Genomic DNA, 25,160 nt, shown 5'->3' on the forward strand with positions numbered 1-25,160 from the left:
CTCCGGAGTTCGGATAGGTTGGTGTTGGTGGAAAGTATCCAGATAACCCGGACGGTGTAACACTGTGCCAAGATGTGCTGGCCGTGCACCAAGCCATGTTTAGCCACAGGGTGATCCTCATTACCAACAAACACTGTCTGCCTGTGTCCATTCATGCGAATGGACAGTTTGTTGCTGGTCATTCTCACATAGAAATCTTCACAGTGTAGGCAGGTCATTTGGTAAATCACGTGGGTGCTTTCACTCGTGGCTCTGCCTTTGATCGTGTACACCTTTCAGGTTACCGTCCTAAACTCGTACTCTCTGCTGGAAATATCACTTTGCCATGAAGAAAAATGATCCTAATCCTACTCCTAATGATCCAACTCCCCAAGACACTATCCAAATTGAACCCTGCCTGGAACAGTTCCGTCCTCCGTCACAGTGGGACCCACCTCCTCTTCCTCAAAATCAACCTCTCCAAACCTTACAGGAATTTCTCACTTCCAGCCTTGCTTCTCAGTCCTTCTTGAAGAACCTTAATCCTACTCCCAACATCACCACTGCTGAAGCCCAGGCTATCCGTGATCTGAAGGCTGACCGATCCATCATCATTCTTCCGGCAGACAAGGGTTCCACGACCGTGGTACTTGATCGTCGGGAGTATGTGGCTGAGGGACTGTGTCAGCTTTCAGACAACACCACATACAAAGTTTGCCAATGTAATCCCATTCCTGATGTCCAGGCGAAGCTTCAAGGAATCCTCAGAACCTTAGGCCCCCTACAAAACCTTTCACCTGACTCCATCAACCTCCTGACCCCACCGACACCCCGCACCCCTACCCTCTACCTACTTCCTAAAATTCACAAACCCAATCATCCCGGCCGCCCCATTGTAGCTGGTTACCAAGCCACCACAGAACGTATCTCTGCCTACATAGATCAATAACATCAACCCATTACATGCAGTCTCCCATCCTTCATCAAAGACAGCAACCACTTTCTCGAATGCCTGGAATCCTTACCCAATCTGTTACCCCCAGAAACCATCCTTGTAACCATTGATGCCACTTCCTTATACACAAATATTCCGCACGTTCAGGGCCTCGCTGCAATGGAGCACTTCCTTTCACGCCGATCACCTGCCACCCTACCTAAAACCTCTTTCCTCGTCACCTTAGCCAGCTTCATCCTGACCCACAACTTCTTCACTTTTGAAGGCCAGACATACCAACAATTAAAGGGAACAGCCATGGGTACCAGGATGGCCCCCTCGTATGCCAACCTATTTATGGGTCGCTTAGAGGAAGCCTTCTTGGTTGCCCAAGCCTGCCAACCCAAAGTTTGGTACTGATTTATTGATGACATCTTCATGATCTGGACTCACAGTGTAGAAGAACTACAGAATTTCGTCTCCAACCTCAACTCCTTTGGTTCCATCAGATTCACCTGGTCCTACTCCAAATCCCATGCCACTTTCCTTGACGTTGACCTCCATCTGTCTAATGGCCAGCTTCACACATCCATCTACATCAAACCCACCAACAAGTAACAGTACCTCCGTAATGACAGCTGCCACCCATTCCATATCAAACGGTCCCTTCCCTACAGCGTAGGTATTCGCGGCAAACAAATCTGCTCTAGTCCTGAATCCCTGAACCCTTACACAAACAACCTGAAAACAACTTTAGCATCCTGAACCTACCCTCCCGACCTGGTACAGAAGCAAATAACCAGAGCCACTTCCTCATCCCCTCAAACCCAGAACCTCCCGCAGAAGAACACCAAAAGTGCCCCACTTGAGATAGGATACTTTCCGGGACTGGATCAGACTCTGAATGTGGCTCTCCAGCAGGGATACGACTTCCTCAAATCCTGCCCTGAAATGAAATCCTCCCCACTCCACCAAGAGTGTCTTTCCGCCGTCCACCTAACCTTCGTAACCTCTTGGTTCATCCCTATGAAATCCCCAAACCCCCTTCCCTACCCTCTGGCTCCTACCCTTGTAACTGCCCCCAGTGTAAAACCTGTCCCATGCCCCCTCCCACCACCACCTACTCCAGTCCTGTAACCCGGAAGGTGTACACGATCAAACGTAGAGCCACGTGTGAAAGCACCCACGTGATTTACCAACTGACCTGCCTACACTGTGACGCTTTCTATGTGGGAATGACCAGCAACAAACTGTCCATTCCCATGAATGGACACAGGCAGACAGCGTTTGTTGGTAATGAGGATCATCCTGTGGCTAAATATGCCTTGGTGCACGGCCAGCACATCTTGTCACAGTGTCCAGGTTATCTGGATACTTCCCACTAACACCAACCTATCAGAACACCGGAGATGGGAACTTGCCCTTCACTATATCCTCTCTTCCTGTTACCCACCAGGGCTCAACCATCACTAATTTCAAGTTGCCGCCGCTCATACCTCACCTGTCATTCAACAACATCTTTGCCTCTGTACTTCCGCCTCGAATAACATCTCTGCCCAAACTCTTTGCCTTTAGATATGTCTGCTTGTTTCCAGAATGAGATTTTCACTCTGCAGCGGAGTGTGCGCTGATATGAAACTTCCTGGCAGATTAAAACTGTGTGCCCGACCAAGACTCGAACTCGGGACCTTTGCCTTTCGCGGGCAAGTGCTCTACCAACTGAGCTACCGAAGCACGACTCACGTCCGGTACTCACAGCTTGGTAGAGCACTTGCCCGCGAAAGGCAAAGGTCCCGAGTTCAAGTCTCGGTCGGGCACACAGTTTTAATCTGCCGGGAAGTTTCATGTCTGCTTGTGTCTGTATATGTGCAGATGGATGTGTGTGTGTGTGTGTGTGTGTGTGTGTGTGTGTGTACCTGTCCTTTTTTCCCCCTAAGGTAAGTCTTTCTGCTCCCAGGATTGGAATGACTCCTTTCGTCTTTCCCTCTCCTTCTCTATTTCCTGACGAAGCAACCGTGGGTTGCAAAAGCTTGAATTTTGTGTGTGCATTTGTGTTTGTTTTTGTGTCTATCAACATACCAACACTTTCATTTGGTAAGTTACATCATCTTTGTTTTTAGGTATATTTATCGCACGTGGAATGTTCCCTCTACTATATTCAAATTATTTATATTATTCAATTCAGCTGTGCAAAATCGAAGAATTCTCCACATCCACACTCTCAGTTAGCTTCATCATGTTAACACTGCGGCAGGAACTATGATGTAATACTTCATATAAATAGAATTTGTTAAATTTTGTGACAATTAAGAAATGAGCTATGGGTCATGCAGTGTTGCAATGGCGGATAGAATACAGACATGTACTTGACTTCAGTGGCCATCGCTAAAATAGACAGGTCAACGTCACACACACTGCATGACATCATCAGGCACAAAGCACTGTGATTTGTCCACTTCACAGCTTCGCTGCCACATACACACTGCAACAGCCAAGGTGCTCAGTGCCAGCAATGTGTTCAGTGTTCCCATGTAATATTGTATGTTCACATGTGGTTTCAGTCTTTTGTAGAAAAATCATTGACTCCGGTTTTGCAGGACCAAGGGCCTACACTGGTCAGTGTGAATGACTAGTGGCAAGGCAGGCAAAAGCAAACAAAAATTGTGATACTGGATATACTGAAGCTTCTTTTTACTGATCTGGCCAACAATGAAAAACCCAAGAATAACATTAATTTTGTGCAAGCCCTTAACTAACAGTAAAGGCTTGTGGTGTTTCCGATTGATTAATTTTTTATTAACAGTGCAGAATCTCCAGAAATGAGCATGTTTTTAATCTCCAGGAAAGGCATATAAATGATGGAAAGGTATGGAACTTGACCATTTTAACAAAAAGTTACTGCATGGAACAGTATTTGGTTACTACAGCAGAGGAGAGTATTTGACAGCTAGAAAAATACAGGGTGATTTCCATGAAAAAGTTAATTATTCTGGCTCAGAGATCTCCATTCTTAGTCTTCTCCTCTTACTTGGTTTTCAATTCAGAAAGTGTAATGACAGATTAAAATTTTTAATGGAATGCAGTGACACTGCAGCAATAAGATCGCTTTTGTGCACAATGCACTTAACTGTGTGCTGACGACAATCATCTTGTAGTATATTTTGGCAAACAATGGGTTTCACAAAACCATATGAACAAATACATTTTGCTCGACTTAACTAAAACAGTGGCCTGAAAGTATCTTCAGTTATTTTTGTATAGAGCTTATTGGCATTTAGGGTCAGAGGTGCAGCAACAGAGGGTCTTTGACAGATGAAAACAACAAGTTTTCAAGAGGTAAGGAAAATTCTTGGTCCTATTAAGGTGAGCTGTTGGAACCAAAATCCTGGCGGCAACATACAAGTACTACTCAGGTAATTGCGTTCACAGATTATAAGAAATCATAATGATAGCTTAGATGTTACCAAAGTTAGCTTTATAATTCTCTTAACAACTTTCTCACTGGAAGTTTTTATATGGTCCAAAACAAAGCAAATACATCAGCAATGAAAGTTTTCATTACACAGGCAAAACAGTTTCATGCTTGTTACAATATTTTATATTTTATGTGAGAATACTTTTACATTTTCATGATAAAATATGAATCACATGCACCCATAAAATTTGAAAACCTTCATATAGTTTTTTCAGTCCAAATACATTAGTGTAACCCCCCCCATGCATTGAAGTAAAATAATTTTTTCCTGAGCATTTCTTGTAATGTTAAGTGTTTTTACCTATGATGACTGGCAAGAATTATCTTTTGAAAAATACTGTATTGCATTCTAGACTAAAAATAGAGGTGTCTATACATATTTTCAGAATTTTTGCTAACATTGGAAATTGTCACTAACTGGCAATACTGGAAGAACGTGAGACGACCATCTTTTGGCGACAGCCACTGCAGGTTCTGCAACTTCCTCTCAGAACAAATGTAAATTAATAAATTAAAAGGATAAAATGTAGATATTTAGAGGTGGGACAAGACGAAACATAGATTTATGAATATGTTTATTAAATATGTATAATGTATACAAACCAATATAAAAATGCATTATTTTGATAACGTGACCCAGGGAAATAAGCAGTCTTGATTGCTGTGGTTGATCATGTGACCGAGTTCTGGAGTAAGTGAGCAAAGTGTTCTTGCACACAGGTGGTCTTGATCAATAAGTTGGGTAGAAGGGTGATCATTGAGAAATATATGATAAAGCTGCTTACTTTAGCTGTATTTGGGACTTAACATTATTTCTGTGTGCCTATGTGGAAGAGTATTGTGTTTCGCGGGTGAGGAGAAGAGCTAATAGCAATCATTGAAATATCTTAATCCTTTAGAGAATTTTGTGAAACTTCTGTGAACATTGTAAATTATTAGAACTATGATTTGTTTGTTGTAAAGTGTGACATTAGTGTTTGAAACTTTTGTACATTGCTCTGTTTGCTTCATACTGTTCCATTATTTGACTCAGTTAAATAATTGCAGTAAACCTATTTAGAATTTTATGGCCACCTTTTCATGCCCAGACTTTATTCTTTTACTCGTAATAAATTTATGAGTTGAATTTAAATCTGTGCATTAGGCTACATCATTATCCTTCAGGATCCAGTACCTCATTTCATTTTTTATTTATCAGTTTGATTTAAAATGTGTGTTGATAAACATATGCATAATCATCCTAATATTTCTTAACTATTATCATATGTCACATCTATGTTTAGATGTTATTTGTGCCAAATGATAGCAGTGTACAACTGAGCCATAATTATTGTAGGCTGTGTACTTGACCAATCACTAGAAGCTGCTATTGTTAGGACCTTTGTGAAGACGCAATTGGTCTATTCATCTGAAATAATAGCCCAGTGACCACTGACAAGTCCTAAATCTAGGGTGCTGTACTCAGCTCCAATGAGATCTACTGTAAAAGGGGACACTGTTTCTCCAGGAGAGGAATGAATGCACAAGCTACAGTCTATAATGTGTTGTTAGTGTCACTTACTGGCACGCTGCAAGCTGCACTTCAAACCCAACCACCAACAATTACTTGTTTAGAATTTCTTGAAATACGTTAGGTTTGTATATTGTGGAATATTGAATGCTTGCATAAATATCAGCATTCTGTAATAATTTATGTTTGTAGAAATAATTACATGGACAATCCAGGAGACCAGTTCTGTTCTGGTTGTATGTTGCTGTTCATAAGAAAACTTGCTTTCAGTGCTAAGTGTTGTATTTCATTACTTTGAGATCTGGAACTGAGTGTGGTTGTGAAGTGACAATATAGGGTGGCTATTCAAATTTGGAAAGGTTGGGGGACTCACATCACAATGCCTTTGCTTGCAGTTGAGATAAACTAACCAATAATAGATACTAACATTATGAATGAGAAAGTAACTCTGTTATGTTATCATAACAACACTGCAGAACCGATTTTGATGAAATTTGGTATAGAGATAAACCCCCAATGAAGAACAAATGGGGAAAAACTACTCCTAAGACATTGAAATAACGATGAGGATAATACCCGCACATAAGTCAGTGAGTCAGAGTGTTTGCAGATTAATCCACGACTGTGAGAATCCAATGTTTAGATAAGTGCATGGTTTCACAGATATTAAAAAAAAAATTATACACCACCTGCCGAAACTGAATGGTGCTTAAAGCAAAATATTGCAGATTCAGTAACAAAATCCAATGTTAAGCCTGGGAGCCGTATTTAAAACTATTACATCGGGGAAGTCTTGAGTAACATATTATTAATATTACTTATTCTATGAAATGCTCGCAAACTTAAGTCTGACTTAGTGCACGGTTCTAAGAGAGCTTGAGCTGCAAAAATCACTCAAACCCAACACACCTCAGCAAAATCTGAGATCCACCAGAACTTAAGATGCAGAACATCATGCAACCTTAAGAGCTAGAGACACATTAGAACAGTCACAATCCAATTGCATTTCAGACACTGAGTGTCATGCATCTCCTACACCTTCTGAGATGATTGAAGACTCATGACACACACACACACACACACACACACACACACAGAGAGAGAGAGAGAGAGAGAGAGAGAGAGAGAGAGAGAGAGAGAGAGAGACCTATGCCATTTAATAACCAGATATTTACAAATTACTGGCTTAATTACAGTCATTCATCATAACAAATTATCATTCATCATAAAAAAAAACTACTGATATGCAAGTGCAGCAAAAGAGTAACTGCTAGTATCCAAATAATTAACATACTTTGAAATATTAAGTATTAAAAAAATTTATAATGTATAAAGCCCACTGATAAATTAAAGACACAGAATTCCATTAGAATATTTAAATTTCCCTGAGGATTCCCTGAATTTTTAAAAATACACAGAATTCCAGGTTTTCCAGATAAATCACCACACTGCAAGAATATGTATGCCAAATTTTAGAGTGTTTGGGGGGGATAAAAAGAAACACTTTTTATATATCAGAAAAATGTCACCAGCGCACAGCTGCCCCACTAGGATCTATGAAAGTTTTAACGTTAGAGATGTTCAGAGACAGTGTTCGAACTGCCGTGTCATGTGTATTATTTTAGAGATGATGTTGACTTGTTATGGATTTCTTTGTGTGTGTGTGTGTGTGTGTGTGTGTGTGTGTGTGTGTGTGTGTGTGTGTGTGGAGGGGAGGGGGAGGGGGGATGAAGCTTTTGGTGTACAACACACCAACAAACACTCCAGTAGAACTGGCTGCACGTGTCCTCAGTCTTTTGCAATGACATGACTGGATAAAATCTTCTCGGTTTTCAAGTCAAGTCAATTCCAATTAAATTCTCAAGCTAGTCATCAAAAGCTTGAGAATTTTATTGGAATTGATGCAGCTTCAAAACTGAGAAGATTTTATCCAACTAGTTGCATGTTTCGCTGTAGTCATTATTCATAAAACACACAGTTGTTTTGAGCGTGATAGACAATTGTTAGCCTGCAGATGCCAGTTGTGCATGAGTGTAAATTATAGATGTCATTTTCAGCAGCATCTTTAAAACAATGTTCATCACATCCCAGTTTAACACCTTCTCTGAACATCAGTTGTGCCAAAATATTTGTGGATTACTACATGGGGGGAGCAGTGCACCTGTGACATTTCTGTCCGATGAAGAAGGATTCTTTTTTATCTACTTTAAGCACTCTAAAACGTTGAACATATATTTTTTTACACTCTTTGTACCCTGCTTGTTTGTGTCAGAAGCACTTATAAAAATTACTGAAACTTGAGTAGAAGATTTTAAAGAGACTTCTTAACAGCCCCTTAAAAGGATACATGTCTTAAATATTATTTAAATTGCCAAATTTTGAAAATATAACATAACAGAATACATTTTAAAAAATTTACTCACCAAGTGGTGGCTGGGGAAAACACACATAAAAGTTATGGAAATGTGCAATTTTTGCTACCAGTGGCTCCTTCTTCTGCAGAATAATTGAAAGGGAAGGAAGAGGGATGGATGACAAGAACTGGAGAGGTTTAGAAAATGGGGAGAGTTACAGAAAGTTACCCAGAACTCCAGGTCTGGGGAGACTTACTGGATGAGAAGAAACCACTGATTGTTGCAGACTACACCAGACTACATTTTAAAATCTGAGTGTTTAAAGGTGGAAGATAAGCGAGGCAGAGATTTCTGGCAAAAAGTCAGTCTCCAGTGACTTGGTGTTACGGGTGACTTTTCCTTAACTCTCCCCATTTCCTAAAATGCACCAGCTCTTTTCCATCATTTCGCTTCCTTCCCCTTCAACCTTTCTGCCACAAGAAGCAGCCATTGGCTGTGAAAGGTTTAACATTTGCATAACTTTTATATGTTCTCTCCTGCTGCCACATGATGAGTACATTTTTTACCTATACAACTACATTAAATGTAGGAAAAGATAGATGGCTACTTACCGTAAAGAAGACATGTCAAGTTGCAGATAAACACTACTAGAAGACATTCACATATAACTTTTGGCCACAGCCTTTGTCAGTAAAGAGAGAGGCATACTCACACACAACATTCACACACTTACACAAGCAAGCACACCTCATGCACACACGACTGCCAACTCCAGCATCTTGGGCCAGAATGCAACATCTCATGGGATGCAAGTAGCAATCTGGAGGGGAAAGGGATAATAGCATACAGGTGGAGAGAGAGAGACGAACACTGCCTGGTGGAGTGTTTAGGGACTAGACTGTCAACAGGTGCAGCGTCAGGAGGTTGTGGGGGCAGAGAAGTGGGGAAAAGGAACAAAAAAAGGTGAGGAGTGGGGAAAGACAGGCGGATGCGTTGGCAGAAAGCTGCAAATGAACTGGGTGGGGGAGAGAATGGGGACAAGATGATAGGACAGAGGGGGTGGAGACTGTTGTGTGGAGGATGTAGAGACAGTATGTTGCCGTAGGTTGAGGCCCGGATAATTACAGGAGTGGAGAACATGTTTTAAGGATAACTCCCATCTGTGCAGTTCAAAACAGCTGGTGGTGGAGAGGAGGATCCAGATGGCTCAGGCGGTAAAGCGGCCATTGAAATCAAGTGTGTTGTGTTCAGCTGCATGTTGTGTCACAGAGTGGTCTACTTCGCTCTTGGCAACAGTTTGGCGGTCGCCATTCTTCCTGGTGAACAGTTGGTTGGTAGTCATACTAATATAAAAAGCTGTGCAAATGATTGCAGCGGAGCTGGTCTATGATATGGCTGCTTTTACAGTGGCCCCACTCCTGACGGGGTAGGCTAAAACTGTGGCAGGACTGTAACTGGAAGTGCTGGGAGGGTGGATTGGGCAGGTTTTGCTCCTGGGTCTTCCACAGCGATATGATCCTTGTGGCACGGGGTTGGGACTGGGAATGGCATAGGGATGGACTAGGATGTTGTGGAGGTTGGGTGGGCAATGGAGCACCACTTTAGGAGGGGTGGGAAGTATCTCGGGTACGATGTCAATAATTTCAGGGCATGATTATAGGTAACCAAAGTCATGGCAAAGGATGTGGTTCAGTTGTTTCAGTCCAGGGTGATACTGAGCGACAAAAGGGACACCCCTTGTGGCTGGTTTATCGGGGTGGTGGGGAGATTGGGGTTGTGAGCTGAAATGGCATGGCAGATCTATTTGTGGGCTAGGTCTGGGGGACAGTGCCTGTCTGTGAAGGCCTCGGTGAGACGCTCAGCATACTGAGCAAGGGAGTTTTTGTCACCGCAGATATGCCATCCCCATGTAGCCAGGCTACGTGGCAGGGATTTGCTGATGAAGCCATCACAGAAGAGGAAGGCAATGTCTAGGAAGGTGGCACACTGGGTTGAGGAGGACCACGTGAAGCATATGGGAGAGAAGGTGTTGAAGGAGTGAAGATACGGTGTCTTGGCCCTAAGTCCACATCATGAATATATCACCAATGAATCTGAATCAGATGAGGGGCTTGGTCGTTTGGGAGGCTAGGAAAGTCTCCTATAGATGGGCTATTTAAGGTTGGCATAGGAGTGTGTTAGTGGCACCAAAGGTAGTGTCCAGACACTCGTGAACAGGATAGGAACTGAAATTGTGCATAGCAAAGCAGAAAATAAATCTGTAACTCTCATTTCAAATTTTCCTTACACAGGAAAAACCAGAAGTATTGCAAGAAATTTAATTTTTATACCACTGTAAAGATGAGTAAAATATAAACTAAATCAGTGACACTGAGAAACAACTGAAATCGTTGAAATTAAACCACGTCCAAGGGCTTGATGAAATCCCTCTCAAATTCTACACTCAATTTGCAATTATGTTAGCCCCTCTGTTAAATATAATCTAATGTAGATCCCCCAAACAAAAAAAAAAAACAAAAAAACAAAAAAAAAAACATGCCCAGTAGCTAGAAGGAAGCACAGGTTACTCCTTTATACGAGAAGGGTAGCAGAAATTATCCACTGAGCTACCATCCAATATCCTTGACATTCATTTGTTGTAATATCTTAGGACATATTCTGAGCTCAACATTACGAGAAACCTTGAACAGAGCAACTTCATCCTTGCCAACCAGCACGAATTTTGAAAACATTGATATCTCACGTTTCTCACATGACACACCAAAAACCGTGGATCTAGGCAATCAGATAGGGAGGGTGGAGTAGGTTACCATGGATGAAGAGTCATCAACAGATGTAAAGGTAACTATGGGTATACATAGGGAAGTATGCTAGGTGCATTGCTATTCATGTTATACACAGGGTATTTCAGAAAGGACTTAACAGCTTTGAAAATTCATATAAATTAATTCATAGTACCTACAGAGGTGATTGTAGTGTCAACTTGTAAGGAAATGCAACAAGTTTTATCCCGTATAGTTTGCTAGTGCTGATTTGCACCGTAATGATCACTAGCGGCAGTTGCATTAAAGATGGCTGCCTTCACTGGACCTGAGCATGCTAGCTGTGTGTTTTGGTTTGAAGAAAAGAAGTTGGTGGCAACAGTTCAGCATAATTTCCATATGAAGTGTGCTAAAGATCCTCCTAGCACACCTACAATTTATGATTGGAATAAATGTTTTGTAGAAATAGGGCACTCAGCAAGACATGAAAAATCATCAGGTCATCCAAGCACATCTACCATGTCATTGAGTGAGTGAGGCAATGTTTTGGCAACAACCCTATGAAATCAACCCGGCGTGCATATTGCGAACTGCAAATCCCACACACTGCTGTATGGCATGCATTGAGGGATCCTTTGCATTTGAAACAGTACAGATTGATGAATGCACAAGCTATAAAAGACACAGATAAAACTGCTCGCAAGAACTTCTGTGCGGAAATGTTAAATCGATTACAAGAGAATGAACATTTCTTGGATAAAATCATCTTTTCTGACAAGTTGACTTCTCACTTCAGTGGCAAGGTTAATAGACACAACTGTAGGATTTGGGGTAGTGAAAATCCACATCAAACTTTGCAACATGTTCATGATAGCCCTAAACTGAACGTTATTTGTGCATTTAGCAAGAATAATGTGTATGACCCCTTTTTCCCCTGAGATAACCATCAATGGGATAGCGTACTTGGACATGTTACAACAATTTTTGATGTCACAGATCGATGAGGATGACCAAGAACAAAATGTTTACTTCATGCAAGATGGTGCACCACCCCACTAACTGGCTGAAATCCAGGATTTTCCCAGTGACCACTTTCCAGGTCAATGGACTGGCCATGATACATAAATTGCATAGCCCTCGTGTTCCCCAGACCTGACACCACTCTTTCTCTTTTTTAATGTGGGTTCATGAAGGATATCATTTTTGTATCTCTTGCTCCGGCTTCTCTACCTGAACTTAGAGCAAGAATTTACACCACCACTAAGCAAGTTACATCTGCAACGCTACAGCAAGTTTGGGAAGAAATTGTCTTCCGATGGATGTGTGCAAGATAACAAATGGAAGACACATAGAATATCTTTAGTTTAAAGTAAAAAAACTTACAAAATAACACTAAACCCAGCTATATCTTCTTTCAACAAATTTATATGAATTTTTAAATTTGCAAAGTCCTTTTTGAAACACCCTGTATTCATGACTTTTCAGACAATATCAATAGTAGCTTCAGACTTCTTGCAAATGATGCAGTTACTTATAATGAAGTATAGTCTGAGAAAAACTGCACAAATATTCAATCAGATCTGCACAAGATTTTGAAGTATTGCAAGATTGCCATCTTGCTTTAAATGTCCAGAAATGTAAACTTGTGCTGTTCACAAAACGAAAAAAATGTAGTATCATAGGACAATAATACCAGTGAGTTATAATTAGAAATGGTAAACTCATACAAATACCTGCATGTAACAGTTATTAGGGACAGGAAATGGACAGATCACATAGGGTCAGCTGTGGGTAATGTAGACAGCAGACTTCGCTTTATTGGTAGAATACTAAGGACATTCAATCAGTCTATAAAGGATGTTGCTTACAAATCACTTGTCCAGTCCATCCCAGAAACATTGGTCATGTGAGTGTGACACACTCCAGATAGGACTGATGGGGGATATTGAACATATGCAGAGATGGGCAGCACGAAAGGTCACAAATTTTTTCGACTTGCAGGTGTGTGTCACAGCGATGCTGAAAGAATTGAACCGGCAGACTCTTGAAGATATATATATATAAAATGACCCAAAGTTTCAGGAATTGGCTCAGAATGGTGACTCTAGGAATATACTACAACCCCTTAGATATTGTTCCCATTGGAGGACAAGATTAGATTAACTAGAGAGCACACACACACACACACACACACACACACACACACACACACACACAAAGTGCTATTAGTGACAAGTACAACAGGTGCCAACAGCAACCCACACAATATACAACATGGAGGTGTGAATTCCAGTCCATGTGAGGTGGTAATTCAAACCAGCCAGTTTACTATCTGATCAACAGAGGTTGATAATGGTAGCCAGGTTAACAGCAGCTCCAAAGTGCATGTGCAGCCCCGATCAGAACACACAAGCCAAACTACACTCCTGGAAATTGAAATAAGAACACTGTGAAATCATTGTCCCATGAAGGGGAAACTTTATTGACACATTCCTGGGGTCAAATACATCACATGATCACACTGACAGAACCACAGGCACATAGACACAGGCAACAGAGCATGCACAATGTCGGCAATAGTACAGTGTATATCCACCTTTCGCAGCAATGCAGGCTGCTATTCTCCCATGGAGACGATCGTAGAGATGCTGGATGTAGTCCTGTGGAACGGCTTACCATGCCTTTTCCACCTGGCGCCTCAGTTGGACCAGCGTTCATGCTGGACGTGCAGACCGCGTGAGACGACACTTCATCCAGTCCCAAACATGCTCAATGGGGGACAGATCCGGAGATCTTGCTGGCCAGGGTAGTTGACTTACACTTTCTAGAGCACGTTGGGTGGCACGGGATACATGCGGACGTACATTGTCCTGTTGGAACAGCAAGTTACCTTGCCGGTCTAGGAATGGTAGAACGATGGGTTCGATGACGGTTTGGATGTACCGTGCACTATTCAGTGTCCTCTCGATGATCACCAGAGGTGTACGGACAGTGTAGGAGATCGCTCCCCACACCATGATGCCGGGTGTTGGCCCTGTGTGCCTCGGTCGTATGCAGTCCTGATTGTGGCGCTCACCTGCACGGCGCCAAACACGCATACGACCATCATTGGCACCAAGGCAGAAGCGACTCTCATCGCTGAAGACGACACGTCTCCATTCGTCCCTCCATTCACGCCTGTCGCGACACCACTGGAGGCGAGCTGCATGATGTTGGGGCGTGAGCGGAAGACGGCCTAACAGTGTGCGGGACCGTAGCCCAGCTTCATGGAGACGGTTGCGAATGGTCCTCGCCGATACCCCAGGAGCAACAGTGTCCCTAATTTGCTGGGAAGTGGCGGTGCGGTCCCCTACGGCACTGCGTAGGATCCTACGGTCTTGGCGTGCATCCGTGCGACGCTGCTGTCCGGTCCCAGGTCGACGGGCACGTGCACCTTCCGCCAACCACTGGCGACAACATCGATGTACTGTGGAGACCTCACGCCCCACGTGTTGAGCAATTCGGCGGTACGTCCACCCGGCCTCCCGCATGCCCACTGTACGCCCTCGCTCAAAGTCCGTCAACTGCACATACGGTTCACGTCCACGCTGTCGCGGCATGCTACCAGTATTAAAGACTGCGATGGAGCTCCGTATGCCACGGCAAACTGGCTGACACTGACGGCGGCGGTGCACAAATGCTGCGCAGCTAGCGCCATTCGACGGCCAACACCGAGGTTCCTGGTGTGTCTGCTGTGCCGTGCGTGTGATCATTGCTTGTACAGCCCTCTCGCAGTGTCCGGAGCAAGTATGGTGGGTCTGACACACCGGTGTCAATGTGTTCTTTTTTCCATTTCCAGGAGTGTATTTCTTACGTCTGTCGAAACTAAGTTTGAGCCAATCAAACAGAAATGTTACTGCTGAAGCCATCTATTTAGGGCCGTATCGCAATAGAGCCAGCAGTTCCAGAACAGCCAGCCAATATGGGGAGACCTCCCTTAAACAATGAGCTACTGCGATCAACTCCTATACTCTTTTTTGCCACTGTGAAGTGGGACTTACCTGACAAGACGCCGTCGAGTAGAAAGGACTTGGTATTCCATTTTGGTACAGCTCATTCACTCAGAACGTGTCCAACTTAGTGCCAGTATTGCAAAATTCAAACCCACAGACTTTTTTTTAAAAAAAAAAAAAAAGGATTCAACCTGTAACAGTTATTTTTTGGAACTCCATTTTTTTGAGCAGTCATTCAGTCAAGGAAGTTTCAATTTTTTTGTTCTTCAGAAGTTAGTTATTTCGATTACATCAAATATGTGAAGTTATTTCTTATGTTGCAAATAAAACAGTTCAAGCTGATTAGTGTAATTATTATACACTAATCAGCTTGAACATTATGAGCACCTTACTAATAGCCAGTATGTCCACCTTTGGCACGGCCAACAGCAGTGAGATGTCATGGCATGGGAATAAAGAGGCCTCGGTAGGCTGCCAGAAGTAGTCAGTGCCACATCTGCATACACAAGCCATCTAATTCCTGTAAATTCTGGGGAGGGGGCAATGAGCTCTGACACAAGTTCAGCCACATCCACGACATGTTCGATAAGATTCACATCTGGTAAGATGGGGGCCAGCACATCAACTGGAACTCACCACTCTGTTCCTAAAACCACTGCGTCACACTCCTGGCTTTGTGAGATGGCACATTATCTTGTTGAAAAATTCCATTGCCATTGAAAACTGTGATTGTCATGAAGCGGTGTACGTGGTCTGCAACACTCCTTGGCCATCATGATACCTTGCATGAGCTCCACCGGACCCATTGATGCTCACGTGAATGCTCCCCGGAGCATAATGGAGCTGTCTCTGTCCCACAGTATAGGTGTCAAGGACCTGTTCCCTTGGAAGACAACAGATTCGCACCCTCTCATCGGCACAGTGAAGAAGATATCGGGATTCACTGGACCATGCAACACACTGTCTCTGCACCAACATCCAGTGCTGATGGTTACATGCCCATTTCAGTCGTAGTTGCCAATGTGGTGTTAGCAATGGCACACGCATTGGTCGTTAGCTGCGGAGGCATATGGTTAGGAGTGTTTGGTGCACTGCATGTTCACACACTCTTGTACTCTGCCCAGCATTAAAGTTTGTGTTATGCCACAGTTCACCACCTGTCCTGTTTTCCTACTGTTATATGATGCCCGACATCTGTAATGAGGGGTGGCCACCAAAACCCCATGACGTCTGGACATGGTTTTACCTTGGTTTAGACATGTGTTGAAGATACCATAGCACTCCTTGATGTGCAGTTTCCGAAATGCTTGAGCCAAGCCTCTTCACAATCTCCCCTCATTCAGATAGATCACACGCCTTGCACATTCTACACACAGACAGAATGCTCACTGTTACTAAATACACCTTGTATGGTGTGTGACTAGCAATCATTTCTTGTCAAGTGACACCACTATTGCATGGATGGGTTTATATCGACAGTAGGTCAGTGGTCATAATGTTCTGGTTGATCAGTGTACTTGGTGAATATTTTGTGTGATATAAATGAACGCAGGGACATATCAAGAATACAGATGTGGATGTCAATTGCGCTGTAAGTAGAATTGTAATTGAAATAATAAGTGAGGTACTGAATTACATTGGAATGAGTCCACTAAAGATGACATTTTATTACACGAAGATGATAAAAAAATCAGCTAAGGCAAACATTTTCATTTGCTAGGACTCAACAGGTGGAAAGTTTACGTGGTACAATTTTTGCAGAAACTGAGGATTAACAAAACCATCAGAATAGCCTTATGTCATGTAGTATCACAATGTGGAATAATGAAGGATATTCTTAACTCAAAAAAGAGTTATCAGAACATTCTGGGGTATAAGGTCAGTTAGTGTATTTCAGAATTCTATCTCACTGGTCAGTTAGTGTATTTCAGAATTCTATCTTACCTTCCCAAAACATACACTGTAGCACGGGACTTGCGGACAGATTAAAGAGGAACTGCAGCAAACTCTCAGTGAAGACTAAACAGAACAATAATTCACAAGTGGATAACATTTCCTTAAATATTGTACAGAAAGTTGTGTACTGTCATGTAGGTTCGATTTTCAATAAACTTGTGTATTTCATACATCTAATTTGAAATACTTTCTCATGAAATTCTCTTTTTATTGTGTCAGAGTTCTGCACAATGATTTAGGGCCTTTCACATTACTCTTCTGTAATACTATCAAAATCTCAAATCTCATTCTTTCCTTTTTAATAAGTGTTTGTAAACTATGCAACAGGGTGTCCATAACCCTGAGTATCAAAATTCTACATGTGGCAGTGAATCCTAAACTGAGCATTTTGATATAACAAACTAATGGTGAGAAATTAATGATTCATTTGTATTGATATAAACAACTTAAAGCTTCACTGCAACAAGTTAAATTTGTGGCAACTTTTGAGGGCGTGGTGCTAACTGTTGAATCTTCTCCCACAAGATCCAAAATCATCTCCTTAAATTCTACTGAGTAATCAATTCTTTTTCAAAAACCTTACCAGATTTCCATGGCTTGAACTACACGGTTCCTTGTAAATTTCCATCTATGGCAATAATTTTTTTTCCAGTTAGGATGTCACTTGCTACAAAACATTTCTCTGTACAAGTGTCTGGCTTTCTGGGTGTTATATCCTGCTGCACAACACAGTAAATACTTGTACGCAAATTCCTGGAATGAATGATGCTACTCATTTGAAAACCAGCCCAGGACTGTAAACAGTCAAACATTGTAGACACATCACTGAAAACTATCACTTTTCAAGGTAGCACCACCAATGCAAATGCAGTAGGCTGTACCCCCTCCTTTTCCTACATAAGAGTTTGAAAACTCATGCCTCACCTTCATAGTACATGCATGACTACCTGCAATACTAATTTCCAGTCTTCAATGCTTTTTCCGAAAACACATTATTTATGATCCTGCACCACATGTATAATTTTGAACTTAGTCTTTTGAACATCTTGTGTTACAACTTACCTTCAGCTAAGACGGTATCATCAAACCCAATGAAATAAGTGAGAAAACAAAATATAAATAACATGGTCTCACTATGCAACTCCACCCCATGCAATTGCCGTTTATTAGTTCCAGTTGTTCCCATATCATAGCATGCTTTAAATGTCCTGTAAGTTACGTATCAAATTTGTGGTCTTGCAACATTTCACAATCTGTAGTGCATTTCATTTGATGAGCATGCTCTGCATAACTTCTCATTTTAAACAGTGAAGTAAGCAAAAGTAAAAGCCGCTGAGGAAGAATCCAACTTACACAGAGAGCTTGTGACTATTGATGCATACAACTAAATTTTAATAAGATGCAGAATCCACCTACTGTTCAGTAATTCTGAGGCATTCTCGGTAATTACAATTGTAGTAATGTCTTTCTGCCTCACACACTGCCACATCAAGGTTACTTGAAAGCTTTGCAGGTAACCTCTCATTTGGTTCTTGCTGTGGAGCATGATACTTCTTCAGTTTTGTGCGGTAGAGTGTCCGGACTAGCCTTTCTTCCTCCTGGCCAGAACATTGTTCCGACAGAGGCAATGACGATAAGACTTCTTCCTCTACAACAATAAAAGTACAATATCAATAAAATGACATTTTCCTTTTATAGTATAAATACTGAAAAGTTGTTTTAATTTAATAATAATAATAATAATAATAATAACAATAATAATAATGATGATAACGAATCACTTCTTTCAGTCCTGGTAATTCATTGTTAGTGTGAAAAACACCAACTAGCAGCACCGTGCAGAGTCCATGCTACACTGCGTGCACATGCTTGATTAAGTTAGTTCTACAGTCAGAGGAAAAGATAGGGCCATGTTTTGAAAAGCACCGTTGCGTTCACACCAACCTTTGGATTAAGGGCATCTTCGCCATGTCTTGAGAACTGTTGTTCATACATTGTCTAAGTATAAAGTAGAAAAACCAACTGATTCAGCAGGCTGATACAAGATATACTTAACTTGCCTCTTCAGAAATTTTAGCACAGTGGCACTCAGACCAGAGGTACCTGTCTTAAACCCTGACGGCTGAAAAAATGTTCATCTTCAGTAATTGGCAGACTGTGCACCAGTAACTTGGAATAAATCACAAACCTCTTTACTGTTTGTCAGGAAGGGAGAGCATGGAGATCCCAGTTACCCAACGGACACTATTTGACATAAACTGGCCATGTACTATACATAGTTTCACCACTTCTCTTCTCTCTTAACATTCTCATCAATAACAGAACCACCACACATCATTTCACATGCAATAGAAAAAGCACACAGAGGAAGTAAAGAGTGGTATACAGGAACAGTGGAGGAGGACTTCCTGATATTATCAGCTATTGGACTAATTCTTTCATCAGATGTAGACAAGACCCACACACATTCATACATGCATAATTCAAATACACCCAGCTCTGTATGTGGTAATGCCCGACTGCAACTACTGAGAGCAGTGATATCAGTTAGAGAGGGTAATGGGGATACAAAAGAGTTGTGGGGGTGGGAGGGATAGCATGGAAGGGGAAGGGATAGCAGGGAAGGGGGAGGGATAGCAGGATAGGGGTGGTCGAAGATGCTATAGCAGTTTATGTGAGAGTGTGCAGGGATTTGGAGGGAAAAGATAGTGAGCTGCTAAGTGCAGCAACTGGGGCGAATGGAGAGGAGAGAAGTAGAAAAGAGAAAAGGACTATGCTGGTGTGCTGAGTAGAAACTCAGGGAAGCTAGAGGGAATTAACCCCGCAACATATCCTCGTTCCTGCACCCCCTCCTGACCTTAATCTTTGCTAGACTCTGTCTTTCACCTGTCACTGTCCCTTTCACACTCCCACTTCAGCCTCTCCAAATGCCTTTTACCCCCCCCCCCCCCCCCCCCCCCAATTCACCACCATGCACCTGCTAAGTCCTTTCCATTTCTCTGCTTCTCTCTCCTCCCTTTGCCCCACAGTACAGCCATCTAATGCTGCATCTAGTAGCTTACCATACCGCAAATACCCATAGGCAGCATCCCCCCCTACCACCACCCACACACCTGTTGTCCCTCCTCCTACCCAACCCAAACCTCTTCTGTACTAAGTTCTCCCACCACCCACCGCCAGCTGAGATCATTGTTCACAGCAGTCCAAGTTGGGCTTCAGTGCCTGGAGATGACAGTGGCCATGTGTGTGTATGTTGAATATGTGTAAATGTGTGTGTGTGTGTGTGTTGTCTATATACGATGAATGACGTAAGTGTGACAGATGATAATATCGAGCAGTCTCCTTTCAATGTAGCTGTCTGGCACTGAACGCCTCCTCTCTGTGGCAAGTAGTAATCTATCCTATTTCTTGTTGTCATTTTCCATCCCATATTTCCTATTCTGAATGGAAAGTCTGGGCTAGACTAAGCTATCGGACAAAGTATAGGCACTAAGGCCTGATCCGAACCCTAGTGCTTGGAGACAAAGTGGTCATGTGTGTGTGAATTCTGCATGTGGATTTTTTTGTATATATCTGACAGAAGACTCTGTCCAATAGCTTCATCCACTTTTAAATGTACCTGTCAGCCACTGAATGTTTTCTCTATGTCGTGAGTAGCAATTTATCCACTTTCACATTATTGTTATTCCATTCCAGATTTTCCATTAAGCAATAGAAAATCTCGGATGGAATACAACTTGAAACAGACTGCTACAACCTGTCTGTCACTCAGTACCACATCTATCTGGAAACTAGCACTTTATTAGCCTTCATATGGCCAATTTTCTGCTATTTGTTTAATACAAGTGACTGATGAGCATATGCGATATGTTGTGCCATAGCTGCTAAAATCAAGCAGGCTTCTTGTAATGTGGATGTCAAGCACTCAACACATCTGTCAGCTATGTGGTGATCAGCAATGTACCCTATTCCATCCCATATTTTCTACTGTGTAATGGAAAATCTGGGATGGCACATCATGTCACACACACTTAGGTGACAAAGGACATGGGCTACCTCCTAAAATAGCATCTGACCTCCTTTTGCCCAGTATAGTGCAGCACTTCAATGTAGCATGGATTCAACAAATTGCTGGAAGTTCCCTGCAGAAATACTGAGCCATGCTGCCTCTATAGCCATCAGTAATTGCGAAAGTGTTGCCTGTACAGGATTTTGTGCACAAACTGACCTCACAACCATGTCCCATAATTGTTTGATGGGATTCACATCAGATGATCTGGGTGGCCATATCATTTGCTCAAATTGTCCAGAATGTTCTTGAAACCAATCACAAACCATTAAGCCTGGTGATACAGCACATTGTTATCCATAAAAATTCCATCATTGTTTGGGAATATGAAGTCCATGAATGGCTGCAAATGGTCTCCAAGTAGCTGAACATCACATTTTCCAGTCAATGATTGGTTCAGTTGGACTAGAGGATCCAGTCCATGCCGTGTAAACACAGCCTCAATCATTATGAAGCCACCACCAGCTTGCAAAGTGCCCAGATGGCAACTAGGACTCATGGCTTTATGGGGTCTGCACCACATTCAAACCCTATCATCAACTCTGACCAACTGAAATTGGGACTAATCTGTTCAGGCCGTGGTTTTTCAGTCATCTATGGTTCAACCAGGACAGTCACGAGCCCAGGAGAGGCACTGGAGCAATGTTGTGCTGTTGGAAAAAGCACTCGCATTGGTCATATGCTGCCATAGCCCATTAATGCCAAATTTTGTCGCACTGTCCTAACAGATACATTCATTGTACATCCCACATTGATTTCTGCATTTATTTCATGCAGTGTTTCTCGTCTAATTGTACTGACACTTATCAGTCATAACGTGTAGGCTAACAGCCACTGTGTTGTCCTTGGTGAGAGGCAACGCCTGAAATTTAATATTCTTGGCACACTCCTGCCACTATGGATTTCGGAATATTGAACTCCTTAATGATTTCTGAAATGTATGTCACATGCTTCTAGTTTAACTACCATTCTGTGTTCAAAGTCTGTTGATTCCCGCTGTGCGACCATTATCTCTTCAGAAAAGTTTTCACATAAATCACCTGAGTACAAATAAGAGCTCTGCCAATGCCCTGCCCTTTTATACCTTATCTATGCGGTACGACCACCATCTATACATATGCACATCTCTATCCCATGAGTTTTGTCACCTCAGTATACACTCATGAGTCACCTATATTAACCAAACTATGGCAAATTGGGCAATATGAAACACGACTGATTTTGCCACATAATGGAGTCCATGGGCAGCACAGGCACATTTAAGAGTGGAATAAGCTATTGGACGAAGTCCTTCAGATACAGAAAAGTACACACACATTTATATATGCAGAATTCATAAAAATACTGCCACTGCTGGCTTCAGCACTAAGGGTCGAGTCAATCCTCAGTACCTAGATTCTGTGGATGATGGGCCAACTGACTGAACTGGAGAAGCCTTATTTTTCAAACAAATGCTTTATTTTTTCACTTTTTGTTCTCTACAAGGAGTAACTGTGTTTTACTGAAGAGTTGTGACTCAGTTTAGGTTAGTACGGTACCAGGTGTCACTGCCAGTCCATGCACATTCACTTGCATACCATTCCTACGGTCAGTAATGCTGATATGGCTATGATTCGGTGAGATGTCACAGACAGGGGAATACTTCCGAGGTACTCTCAGGTAACCAGAGGGCTGTGAATTGTCACATGGGGCCACAGGGCAGACTGGCATGAGGGAGCTGGGACAAACCTGTCTCTCTCGGCAACCAGCCCTTGACCTATCCAGGCAACCATCCAATTCACTCTCTGCGGCAACCTGCCCCTCAGTATTACTGAGTAAACCTGGCACACCAGCCAGTTTCTGAAAAGTACTTTACTGCTCTTATTCAGTAATTTTGTACATTCCTGGATGCCCACTTCCTGCGGTGGCCTTACTACTGTCCAGTAGTGGACAGTCTAGTGTCAGATCATGAGACCCAAATGCACCATTCAATCCAGTATATCAACATTTTTTTTTTCCTTTGTGGATAGTTACTAAACTACCAACTCCATGGGAGAGCTGGCTGCATGTCATTTAACCTGTGATACTGTCGACTCGTCATAGACAGTGTGACGATGTGGGCCTGGATATGCTGCAAGGCATTTTCCATCTTTTGTTCGGTGATTAGATGTACCCACATGCGCTACATGAATATATGTGCAGGTTGCTGTGCTGCTGTGCTTCAGCAGCAGATGGCTCTTTCACCATGCTGGCATACTCCTTAAGAGTCTTCCAGACACTGCCACACAGCGGGTGCCAGTTCCGCTTGACCAATTGCCACCATCATGCCTGAAATCAACAACAGTTGGAGCCGTCATGAGGGTCGACATTGGATGCTGGGTTGCAACCAAATCTATGAGGGTCCTGGCTGTTGTACCTGTCGTCAATCAGCCACCATCAGTGCTGATGCTGACGCACTACACTGTGAGCGATCACTGTTCTTCACATCGAAAGTTAAAGTTAAGCCGTGCTAGCTATGCATATTTGCACGGTCACCCCTTCATGGCGAGCCATTGTTGGACGTTATTGTAGTTAGTCTCTAACTTTTATTTGAGTACTGTGACATCTTTTCGTTAAAGTTTCGAGGCCTTTCAGTAATTGCTTTTCCCAAATTTTGTAACCATGTCTGACTTACGTCCTTGGCTGCAAGAGAGGCAGGAAGCTGCTGCTTTAAACGAACAAATTAATAAACTTACCCTGCAGAAACTCAAGTTACAGGAACAGTGTGATGAAATGGCATAAAAGTGCAAAAACCAAACAAAAGCTAGCCAGGCTACTACAAGTTCTCTCAGAGGCCTCTATCATTAGTTCTGAGACACATACATTAGCGACTATAAGCAGCTTCCCAGTTGTACCTTTCATTCTTACTTTTCCAGGAAAACCAAATGAAAATGTCACTACTTTCCTGCTGATTGTTTGAGATGTAGGTGCACTTGCTCAGATTTCTGCTAAAAGTAACTAGGTTAATGTTGTCAGTTTACATATGCACGCATGTAAAATCTGTCAATGCATTAAGAGAAGCAGGAATATTTGAAGCCATGGCACACAGTTTAGCAGAGTGTTACTCAGACAAAAGAGGACTCAGTTATCACAGGGACTGTTTATCTACACAACGGTAAAATCTGAATGAGGATTTCGAAGCTTTTGCTGATTGAATACAAGCTGCATCCTGTCACACTTAGGTGCTGGGGCAGGAGGCTGCATGGAATGAGGTGCTGATAGAGGAAGCTGAAGCTAGTGCAGTCAGTGGTTTCATACGCAGACTAAACTCACAGATAGGTAATGAAGTCAAGGTGGCCTCACATACTTCAATATACAAAGCAATTAATATTAGCTCAGACGAGTGAGGAGGTAGGACAGATAGTTTCTGCTCCATCACAAAGCAATGAGCCATGGCCTGGTTTTGTAAATGACATGCACTGTAAACTTTGTGGGAAACCTAATCATACAGTCACGTGCTGGCAGGCACTTTGTTATACTAAATGCCATGTGGTAGAATACATGAGCAAAAACTGCCCACCGAATCAGAGACAGAACTGCCAACAGCAGAATCCTCTGCAAAATAACACACAAAATGCAGGTCCACAGATGGCAAATGGCAGGGGGACAGGTCTCGCAACCCCCCGCCCCCCCTCCCTCCCTCCCCCAATGTCAATAATGAATCATGTTCAATATGGAATATACACAAAATGGCTAATCTAATTTCAGATGGTGGGATCAGGGGAAGGATTGTCAAACTGTTAGTAGAGACAGGGATCAAATTAGTTGCACTGTCTGCTTCTTGTACCAACAGGTACACCATCAAGCTGCCACACGGCTTCAGTGAATTAGGGGAAGAAGTTTTAGTATACACAGGAGCATGTTTCATGAATTTACAGATAGATGGCCACAAGTAACTTTTTGATATGGAAGTTGTTAGAAAACACAGAAGGGATTTCAATGTCATTCTACGGAACAATTTCTTGCACCAGTACCGAAGTGTGATTGATTACAGGACACACATTGTTTGATTCAGTCAGGAAATTCACTGATTTGGCGGCATCTGTGCACACCCAGTTGTGAGGAAGCTGTGTCTTCCACAGGCTCCAACAGAACTGCATACATAGGTGTT

The 25,160-nt window shown here is 42.5% G+C and overlaps 1 protein-coding gene across 1 annotated transcript in view; it reads right to left on the reverse strand.

Moving 5' to 3' along the window:
- Window positions 1–25,160, reverse strand: part of LOC126266631 (cell division cycle protein 16 homolog) — a 175,557-nt gene that overhangs the window by 95,838 nt on the left and 54,559 nt on the right. The window contains exon 5 of the mRNA XM_049970989.1: window positions 18,379–18,610. Within this exon, the coding sequence (XP_049826946.1) occupies window positions 18,379–18,610 (232 nt within the window). The remainder of the gene's footprint in view (window positions 1–18,378; window positions 18,611–25,160) is intronic.

Source organism: Schistocerca gregaria, chromosome 4 (genome assembly GCF_023897955.1).
Source record: "Schistocerca gregaria isolate iqSchGreg1 chromosome 4, iqSchGreg1.2, whole genome shotgun sequence".
NCBI lineage: Eukaryota > Metazoa > Arthropoda > Insecta > Orthoptera > Acrididae > Schistocerca > Schistocerca gregaria.